This window comes from Cyphomyrmex costatus, unplaced genomic scaffold, assembly GCF_001594065.2.
Source record: "Cyphomyrmex costatus isolate MS0001 unplaced genomic scaffold, Ccosl1.0 scaffold21, whole genome shotgun sequence".
NCBI classification, from domain to species: domain Eukaryota; kingdom Metazoa; phylum Arthropoda; class Insecta; order Hymenoptera; family Formicidae; genus Cyphomyrmex; species Cyphomyrmex costatus.
In genome coordinates, this window is record NW_017276147.1 from 1,353,704 (window position 1) to 1,364,829 (window position 11,126).

Genomic DNA, 11,126 nt, shown 5'->3' on the forward strand with positions numbered 1-11,126 from the left:
AAAAATTATTAAAAAATGATTATTAAGCGCATATGTCATTAAAAATCATAGAGAACTCTTCGTATCGTCAAAAAGAAGCAGGAATTATCATCAGAATTATTGTATCTAAAAATTAATTTTTCAAAAATTTTTAATTTTTTTTTTATTATTCGAAAATTTTTTTTACATATCAACTCTAGACAATCGCAAATTGAAGCTATTAAGCCGCTCAGAACTATTCCACCTCGAAATTCGATAAAAAGTTAGCACCCTATTTTAAAAAAATGTTTATTGATTGGAACTCTTGTTATCAACTATAGGGAACTCTTCGTCTCGTCAAAAGGAAGTGGGAAGTCTAATCAGAACTCCTGAGTACTATAGTGGGGGTGCTAACTTAACATACCCCCGATACAATTGTAAATGGTAAGAGAGTGAACCGAGTCTCACTTCTGGAGGTCGGTCGATTGGCTTTATGGGGGGGGTACACTCCGTTTGACGCTTTTCTTAACCTTGTTTTATCTCCGTTGTAAATTCATATCGAATAAAACGGAAAACACGAAACCAGGAAATTTCCTACCAGCGCGATGTCAGTCGCGCCATAAACACGCACACGCAAATATATCGCCTGTTGTGTGATGCCCTAATCTGTGATTAGGTGATTTCGCCGCGAAGCTACTTCCTTACCTTAATGCCATCCATCCTTAGAGCGGCGTTTATTTTCAGCTATCTTACTGCTCCAAATTTTTTCATTACGCGAACATGTCGGCCATAGCACACAAAAAATTAAGCAGTAAAACATAAACTATAAACGACTTGGCCAATTACAATGGAGATTGTAAGGAGGCCATAATGTAAGCAGTAGCAAATCCAACATGTTGATTTTCTTATTTTTTACGTCTTATTGTTTAAGTTTTTCTGCTTGCCATAGCTCTAATAATTGCGAGATTATTAATCTTAATTGCTAATCTTTGTCATGTTAAAATTTTTTAAGAATGATATATATATATATATAATTTTAGATTAATGCTTAAGCTTTGAGAGACATCAGATTTAAAATTTAGCAATAGCAAAATTCAAAATTTTTTAAATATAATAGAATCGGAAAATTGGAATTTCGAAAAAGTATCAGTTTAAAATTTAAAACTTAAAATTTTCCATTTTAAACGTTCGTATGGAAAAATTTACAGAACCGACAAATCTACGCATGTCAAATACTACGCAGTGAAATACACATTTAGTTGCATTCGATTATTTCCTGTTCGGTGATTTGCACCGGAATTGGTCGGCCTCTTCTTGGTAAGCGTTCGCTGTTGCGTTACGAAATAGCATGCTGTGTACAATACAAAGGAAACCGATTATCGGCCGATTCTATTGGCAACTCTCAAAACAAAAACGAAATGATATTTAATACAGTGTAATAATATATACAAGTTAATTAAATTAAAACTTTTTATGTATAAGGAATAGATCGCACTTTCCAACATATCGTAATTAAATCGAAGCGATAAATCATAAATAAATATGAAGTATCATAATCATGAAGATTATGAAACTAAAAATTAATTATTTATATTTTTATATTTGCTAGCTAGTACCGTAACTGTTACTATATAATCGTAATTGTTAGAAAATGTATTACAGTGTATACATATATAATGTTATATTACTATGTATATACAGTATTAATATATCGCTTACTTGCTATTAAAACGGGAACATAAAGAAAAATATATTTTTATTTCTTTGTAATTAATTATTATACATCAAAATTGTATTTTAAAATTAATATTACAAAAATTATATTTTATTAACAATTTAAAATATTCAAACTTTTTTTGAAAACTTTATTTTTTGAATTGTATTGTATTGTAGCAAATGAGCGATCTCTCTATGAATATACATACAATGTTAGATATATAAATATGATATGTATATATTATATATATAAATATTATTTTTTAATTACATACATTCTTAATTAATATCATATATAAATTATATTATATTTATGTTACACGTTATATGTACTATATGTTAGACTGTACACACGTACATTATTAAAATGTTATTATTTTAAACTATATGATATCGCGACCATGTGTGATGTCACATCATCTGATTATAGAACTTGGAGGACCGCGAGCGTAAGCACACCATACACAAGGAGCAGCTGTCGCGCGAGCACAGGTTCCTGAGACGGCGGCTCGAGCAGCTGACGAACCAGACCGGCCTCCATGGCCTTCATGCGCTTCATGGCCTCCACGGGCTCAGCACGAGCGCGCCGACCGGCTCCGTCGCCGCTGCCGCCTCCGCAGCGATGCTGTCCAATAAGCGGCGTAGTATCTCTGAGTGCTCCCTGGGCACGGCGTCCACCAGCTCGACCGGAAGCTCCAGTAACTCGGACAGGTCTGCAGGTAGCCCATCCATCTCGGAGTCTGGTGAGTACTGCAATGAGATTATCATTAAATATGTTAAATTGAGGGTGCTTTTCTCTTCCGACGGAACGTCTTTACATCTCCTCACAGTCTTTCTTTCTGCCTTACTCTTCCAGTAGTCTCTTTTACATCGCCCGGATGTAGAAATATTGGGTTCATGTTTTATTAAATTTTTAACAAAGAGCTCTCATGTTTTATCAAATTAATTGAATTCAGAACAATGAATTCTATATATATATACACACACATCTTAATAATAATGCCATAATAATATAAAAGTACAGAACGTATACTTTCCTGTAAAAATAAAAAAAAAATATTTTAATTAAATATATAAATAATGCTCTTTGCCCTTCTTCTATATTAAATACTTTGTTTTATACTTATAGAGCCTTATAACGTTGATTATTAATAATGAAATTATTTGCAATTTTTATTCATTACTTTTAATTATTAGAAGACGTTTCTTACAAAAAGTTTTGGAAGTGAAAAATTTAGAATGACATTTTATATGTAATAATCTAATAATTATATTTTTTAACATTACAATTGTAATTGAACATAGCAATAACTTATGGCAGTTCTTTCCCTACAAAAATCTTCGTATAGTTTATCATGTTTCTAATGCAAAATTTTCAAAGAGGATTTGCGCCAGCAACTCCATCTTCTTTCTTAACTAGCTTCATTCCGTTGATTAAATCTTAATCGTCACGAGTCGGAATTAAGATGGAAAGCAGTACGATAGAAGCCACGCGGATTACTCTATTTACATCGTAAAATCGAACGAATAAATCTATTTAATTTCCCGAAGCGTCATTGTTTAAGCACGGCGTACAACATGCATATAACAAACATGTAAAATATACACAAAAATACAATAATTATATCATACTTCTGTTAAGCTGGTCCTACATTTTCAAAATTTGAAAAAATAAATTGTAATATATATCTGTACTCATATATTTCCGAGCTTTTCTCAGCGTAATTTTTATAATTTTCTCTTATTTCAATATACAAACCAAATAATACATAGAAAGACAACACAATATATCTCGATTGTTAATATAATTTTTTATTATCTAACAATTTGGGATTATATCGTATTTATCTGGATAGAGTTTTCAAAATTTAGATCTTGTCTACGTTGGGACACCACCACGACGACGTGCATCGCAAAAATGCATTCGCCACCGCATGAAATATTGCAGCTTGCAGGGGTGGATGAGTTTTCCAAAGGAGTTCCTGGAGTAAAAAAAAAAGAGGTCGAGCTAGCGGAAGGCGAAGGAAATCGGAAAATGTCGGGGGTGTACGCGCGGGGGTTGGACGTTGAAATTGATGATCCCGCGGGAATATCTCCGGCGAAGCACTTATCATAAGTCACGTGTGCCACACCGGCTATTTTTCGAAAGCCACCTCGAATTTGCCGCGCTTTCTGCATCGGAATAGTGGAATTTATCGTAACTTTTTTATTTCTATTATTAATTATTTTTTGTTAATTATTTATAACGTTAAATATACACTAAAAAACTATTAATCCAATAAAAAAAAGTACATTTTAGTATATACCTTTAATTAAAATTAATGTTTTAATTAAAAGTTTAAAAAATTAATTCAACTTTTTTTACTTAAAATTAATCATTATACTATTTATATGTATCTATATATGTACTTTTCTTATATTAATAATATTCTTGATATAAAATCGTGCATTTAGATGCATGTACCACTATGATTGCAGAGCAATCATGTCTCCATTACGAGATATGTTCACTCTGGTGAATCCGGCTTTACATTTATGGACTCAAATAGAATGTGTGTTTTGCGTTGTAGCAATCTGGGGATAAGGCACTCTCTTCCACATAAACATACACATAAACACGCATATACATATACTCGTGGAATTATTTCAGGACGATTTCCTCAGGCACCTTAATGTCGTGAGATTGTTGCGCTTAGCTAAATTACCAAACGTGATAAGATCCCTCTTTAAGATTTGCTGTCCCTGCCATTAGTAACGGATCCTTGTCGTTTGCACGATACCGCTGTAGCTAAATGTTGTAGTTGGATACTAGTCATACAAAATATATTGAAAACTTAATATTTGATCTTCTCCAAAATTTGGATTTATGATGATGAATTATATATTTATTTTCTATAGTCATTAAATGTAGATTAGAAGCACTAAGAATATGAAAAGAGTGATCGGCTAAAGCGGGATTGCATTGCGAGAGAACTGTTGAAAGATATAGAATTGAGAGAAAATAAATAGCAGAGAGAATTACGATACGTACAGCGGAATTCAACATGAAACAGGCTGAGTATTTCTAAGCAAAGAACAAGAAGTGGGAAAGGAAAGAGAGACTCTTTGACAAGTTAAATACGCACACATGTCTGTTGTTCCCGTAAAATAATCATGTCTAACATGTACAGACTCTCTTCAGTTCAAAGTAATCCTTCAGACAAACCCTTCCGTACTTGTGTCCCATAATTTCTCTCGAATGAAATGAAAGCAAATATAAAATGCAGTATGATTTAATTGCAGTTTGTTGTGAATAGATTATACATTAACAAACATACATGTAGCCAATAAACCAAACTTTTTAACAAATTAAAAATAATATAGTAATATTTTAATTGTTGGCAGTTAAGTTAATCAATGATGTATCAATCGTGTCCTTATTGTGTATTTAATCCGAAAATACTTAATAAATTTGGAACAATTACTATAACATTCTTGTAATATTAAATTCACTTTTATTTTTCACGATTATTTTTCAAATTAACAATTATTAATCCAAATAGTAATGAACTGATGATGTCGTTGAATAATTGTGCTCAAAATAAGAACTTTTTGATATTTAACAGCGGTGATAGAATTTTATTTAATATTTTGAACAAATGAAAAGAGAAAGATGGATTGTAGAAATCCTATGAAAAGACGAAGATAAACTGAAATTAAAAAAAAATTTTACTAGTTTGGAGAATATAGATATTAGAAAAATAACGAAAGAATACAATTCATCTGAATAAATAATTTATTTGTGTTCTGAACAATTGCATCCGTTTGCACTTTTATTCGATATTTTCAAATTTGTGAGAGCGAAGCAGGGACGGAAGTGATAAAATTACAAAACTATTTTAATCAATTTAGGAAGTATATTAGGATAATAATATGCAAGAAAATAATCTACCTGAATGAATTATTGATTTATTTTTTAAATAATTTTGTAAGAAAATGTAACCCGTTTGATATATTTAAACTTATAATAGCGAAGAGAGAGAAGATAGGCCGCGAGTATAAAATTATAAAACTATTTTAATCAATTTGAGAAATATAATAGAAAAATAATGAAGGAAGGCAATTCATCTCTCTCTGAATCATTTATTTATATTTTCTAAATGATTTTCTGAATGATCCGCTGTCGTATGTGAACTTATAATTGCAGAAAGAGAAGGAGTGATAAAACGAGAAACGATAAAAGGAGAACGAGAAGAGAGTGATAAAATTATAAAATTTGTTGTCAATATCATACATATTTCACGACTGATAGTCGCAAACGTCGCAAAAAAAATTGACCCCGGAATTTTTTTGGATTTGAAGTACTTTAAAAGTTTTCATATAAACTTCGCGCTGCGCGCAGGCGATTGTATATCTCTCACGCACATCACGCGACTAAAGAAATACTGACCGGTGACTATACCACGTGCGCGACGTTACTTATCGCAACTAGGTTGAGACGCGTTCGAGACTTAATCGGAACCGCGACGACATGTATAAATAGACTGAGATAATCCGTCCGCCGAGCAAAGCCGGAAGTTGGCGATTTAGAATTGAGAGAGATACAGTTTGCGGAGGTTTATCTGTCCCTTTCTACCTTTTACAGCAAGACGTTATATCGATGTTAATCATGATTCAAAATTATATAGACGTAAATAACAATTTAGTTAATTTGGAATTGATAATTGTATTGTGTCTAATATTGGGGTCCACCTGAAATGTCCGCATCTTCTTTCGCATTCCGCGAAACTTCGTTCGAACGAACCAAGAGTTAATTATCGCGGTCGTGACGGATATTATTGTTATCTGCCGTCAACTGCCACCTTCCCCTCTCCCCGCCTTTCTTCTTTTCCATTTGTTCCTGATAAACGCACGGACACGCAACAGGGTTGCACCGTACTGTTTGTTGTTACCGTGTGATAACGAGAAATGATTAACTAGGAGGAAAACGTGACGCGCGACTTATTTTTATTCTCTCGAAATATTGAAATTTATCCCCGTATCAGGGAGAAATGGCCGAATGCATCGAATGTCTCGCGTGTTTTTTATGTCTCACGCCGTGGAATGAGGCGGGAAGAGGGAGGAAGTGACGAATTCGGTGATACCAGGGGTGCGCATGACATTGGTTTTAATGAACTCTTTTGCTCGCCACTCGTGTCACCCTTAAAACCGCCGCTTTAATCAGTGCCTCTCAAATCTCGCCATTCTATGTTCATCACCCACTTTCAACAATTAATATTCATCATCAATTAAGAAAGACATTTCTTCTAGTAAATATTACATATACCTTAGCTTATTTCACATTTAAATCCTAAAGCTTGTGTCAAATTTGAAAATTTGTGGTATATTGTATTTTTAATAGATTACAAAAATTTATTTGATATTTTATATTCCAATCTCTCTGGACGTGGTTTTATTTGTTTATCACTCTATTTGTGGATTGTATACTTTCCACTTGTGTTTTGAGCGCCACTGTCACCTGGACAGGTTAGCGATGTCGAGGACGCAAAAGGTAGAGGGGTGAGAAAGAGGGAGAAGTGGGTGGTGACGAGGGCAGATCTGGTTCGCTTAGTGTGACGAGAATAGAGGCATGTTATTGATTATGGAAAAATACCCCTGGCTCAGAGCGCCGCGAGTAGTAAGGGGGGGGGGAGGGTAGCTAGCAAGTGTGGTCGACACCCCCTCGTCTTCTTCGAGCCGTGCCTTCTAGCGGGTGTCATGGCTACTGTACACCCTGCAGTCTCTCTATCATGTTCCTTCGTTTACCCTTCCTTCTCTTTACTCCTTCCTTTGCACATCATCTCTCCGTCTGACGGTATGGCGTCATAATAACGGCGCGTCCTTGTCGGCACTCGTCTTGCGAGTATTGGCCAGACGGTGCGTGCAGTTGATGCGTCTTCTTACGTCACGAGAGCGCGTTTGATATGGGGAGAATGGTACTATTTAAAACGACCTACTATTTAAAATGCTTTATATATCTTATAACTCACTCGTATAAACTTTCGGTATGCCACTAAGAAATTTTTTTTGTGTTACTAAGTTTACAATCAAATTCGATTGGACGTATTCAGTACGCATTGGCGCATATCAAAATCGTCGTGCACAAAAATTAAAGATGTGTGTTTAATAGTATAAATATAAAACCAAGTTAAACCGTGAAATCTTCGATACACACATTTTAATGTCTATCATTAACCTGAAGGCTGCCGGGAAGCCGATATATCGGCTCGGCCTATGATATGAACTTTGTATATAGTTGATACATGATACAAGACAAAAATTTGGCCACTTTTAAAGGACGGTTTAATATCTCAAATCCCGGTAGTCTAAAGGTTAAGTAAAATATATTATTTTGAATTATTTTACATAATTTGAAGTATTTGCATTCTTTTTTCATTTTTGCACTTAGATTAATCAGTGTACAACGGCTTGAATATGTACCAGTGCGCACTAATGCGTCCAACCGAATTCATTACAAGCTAAACTAAAGCTATTAAGCTTTGGTTAGAATCTTTTCAATCGTTTATGAGTAAGCATCTTAGAATGATCTGGAGTGAACTCTCTGTGACAAGTGGATCATTAATTACTTGTATTGAATACGATTTTTTATGTTCTACTTTGTAGAAGGCTCAAAATTGAGCCGAAATATATAAGCTCGAGATTATAATAAGTTTTTTTTTTAAATATTATCCTTTTACTTTGCGTATCAATTTCCGCGATCGACTCCTAAATACCTACCCTTTTTTATTCCATTTTTATAAGTTAGTTTAGAATGGCCGGCTTATGCTTCTAATTGATTGTATTTGTTTTTAATCTTTTCGGATTCTTTTTTTTTAGACACTTTGAGTAAATTTGCAATTAAAAAATTCAACGAATCGCTTGAAAACGAAGCAACTTTGACAGATTTATGAATGGATGCCAAATATGATATTATAGAAACGCTTAGAATTTAATTGAAAAGACAGAGGAAGGGTAGGACTTCTTCAGAGGAAGACGATCTTCTCGCTACTATTAATTAATCTCTCGTGATAAATGTTAAACTGGCTGCCATCTTGAAAGATTTTAGATGCGCAACCAGCTGCGCGTCGTAATAGTAGCAGATACCGATGCATAAATTTTCACTAATTTTTCGTTAATCTCTCTTGGAGCTAAACTCGATGTTTGATTTTCGTGGTATATGTGACTTATTTGTTCGTTGCATTAGATGCGTAAACGAAAGATTATTTTGTCATCAATCTCTCTTCCAAGTTATAACAATACGGAATCTGTTCTTTTTGTTGCAGATGAAGTGGATGTGATTGGTTACACGAGCAATCAATCGGACACCGATGATCATAGTAGCGTACAGAGTAGTAGCGACAGTGGTGTCGCCATGTCCACCTCCAGACTGACTCTTTCCGAGATGATGGACAATCTTTAGGTATGTATACAGATTAATTTGCGTCTTATGTAGATTGGGCTTTAGAGCACATCAGTGCAGAATAATGTAGATAATCGAATTTGCTATTTGAAACAAAAGCATAAAGAAATTTTCTTTCGAAATCATATTAATTTAGATGAATGAATCGATTGTCCAAATTAAAATAGATTTTACAAACTTAATTGCATAAAAGCAGAGAGTTAGCTGTAATTGATTGCATTCTATGATGAATAAAACACTATATGCTAAATGCGGGAAATCCGTTACTAGTGTAACGGACGTAAATCACCAAAGGGATAAAAAACGGAAGATAGGATGACAAGAGTTGAGGAGGAAGACAAGGGTGGTGGATGTTGGGCAAATAAATTCTCACATTGCTTCCTCTGCGCTATTTGCAGACAAAGAGGCGGTGCGATGCGATGGCGGCGAAAGAAGAAACGATTGAAGAAGGAAAAGGGAAAAGGATAGGGGATAGGAGATAGAGCGAAAGGAAGAAGATCCATCGAGGCGTACGAAAATTGACGGCGCGCGAAATATCGACTCATACACACATTACATATATACACATAAAATGCACATTTAAATTCGTACTCAATACAACTTTGTCCTTCCAAAATGGCCTGACTGGCAAAGCAACGTTGAAGAAGAAGAAGAAGAAGAAGTGTTTTAGATACCATTCGACTTGGCGAAGATCTTCAAAAAACTGAATAAATTAAAAAAAATCAATTATGAAAGAGGTACGAGATACTTGGATTACCAAGGCTCAAAGAACATCAATTGTAACGCAAGAAGAAGAAAATAGAAGAAACGAAGTTATCTTTGATATCATTTCAGTTCTAACCTATTATAAAAAGGAGAAGAAGTCTTCAATACTTTCATTGAATATTGCGGAGAGAGATAAATGACCTGGAGAAAAAGAGACTAATGTAAAACTGAAAATGGAAGAAACGATCCATTCTAACAATATGGAAACGGGTAGAAAGGAAAGGATGTATAAAATATAAATATCATCAACTAAGAAGAACAACATTTGGAAATATTGATCGGAGAAATTAATAAGAAAATAAACCAGTTGTTTAAAAAAAAACTGTAAATGCAAATAGGAAGATTTTACAATTTCTGAAATTGCAGTAAAGTCTGGTATATTATGCATTCAAAAGAAAATAAAGGAAAAACAACTGGAACAAAGAAAGATGAAAGAAACGAAATAAAAGAAGAAAAATTAATCTAGACAAGAAGGCAAATAATTTGGAACAAAGGTAAAGAGTTAAGAAGAAGTGAGAAGGGAAGAAGAGAAAAAAAATGGGAAAATTTGACAAGCAAAAAATCAGCTACTTTTTGAAAAGTTGATGTCGAAAAAAGGAATAGAAGTATGAAAAATAAGAAAAAACGAGCAGAAAGGAAATGGAAAAAAGAGAAGGTAACAAAAACAACTAGAAGAGTATGAAAAAGAAGATTATTGTAAATTATCGAGAATTGACGTGAAATCATAGCAGCATTGTATATATTTTTAAGAACATACAGATTTATTAAGACAGCGTGGATGTGCAAGAGGAAAGAGTGAAAGGGGGGGAGAGAAAGAGAGAGAGAGAGAGAGAGAGAGAGAGAGAGAGAGAGAGAAAAAAAAAGAGAGAAAAAGCGCACGCGCGCGCGCATGTGTGTGTGTGAGAGAAAGAGAAGCAAAAAAGGTAAATGAAAAATGGAAGGTATGGTAAAAAATTCTTCGCTCCGTTGCAGGCTTAATCTTAAACTCTTGAAATAAATAAAATGAAAAAGTAATTGACCATTTTGAGAATCGACTATTGAAATACGCGCCTCTTTGGTTTAGCTTTACATAAACTGATAAAACTATAAAATTATTCTTAGAAATTTGTTTAAAAAATTTTAATTTATTAATTAGTTTTATTATTTTATATATAATACGCAAATTTATTCATAAATAATTCCAAATTTTTCAATCATTTTCATTAAGCAACGTTTAAAATAAATTTTAGAGTTTTTATAGAAAAGATTG

The 11,126-nt window shown here is 33.6% G+C and overlaps 1 protein-coding gene across 9 annotated transcripts in view; it reads left to right on the forward strand.

Annotated features, from left to right (window-relative positions):
* Mxd (MAX dimerization protein) overlaps nt 1-10,502 on the forward strand; it is a 45,750-nt gene extending 35,248 nt beyond the window's left edge. For all 9 annotated transcript variants that reach the window (XM_018539318.1, XM_018539310.1, XM_018539313.1 and 6 more), the window contains exons 6-8: nt 2,105-2,417; nt 8,976-9,112; nt 9,511-10,502. In XM_018539318.1, coding sequence (XP_018394820.1) covers nt 2,105-2,417; nt 8,976-9,112 — 450 coding nt within the window. In that variant the 3' untranslated portion in view covers nt 9,511-10,502. The remainder of the gene's footprint in view (nt 1-2,104; nt 2,418-8,975; nt 9,113-9,510) is intronic.
* The last annotated feature ends 624 nt before the right edge of the window (nt 10,503-11,126 follow it).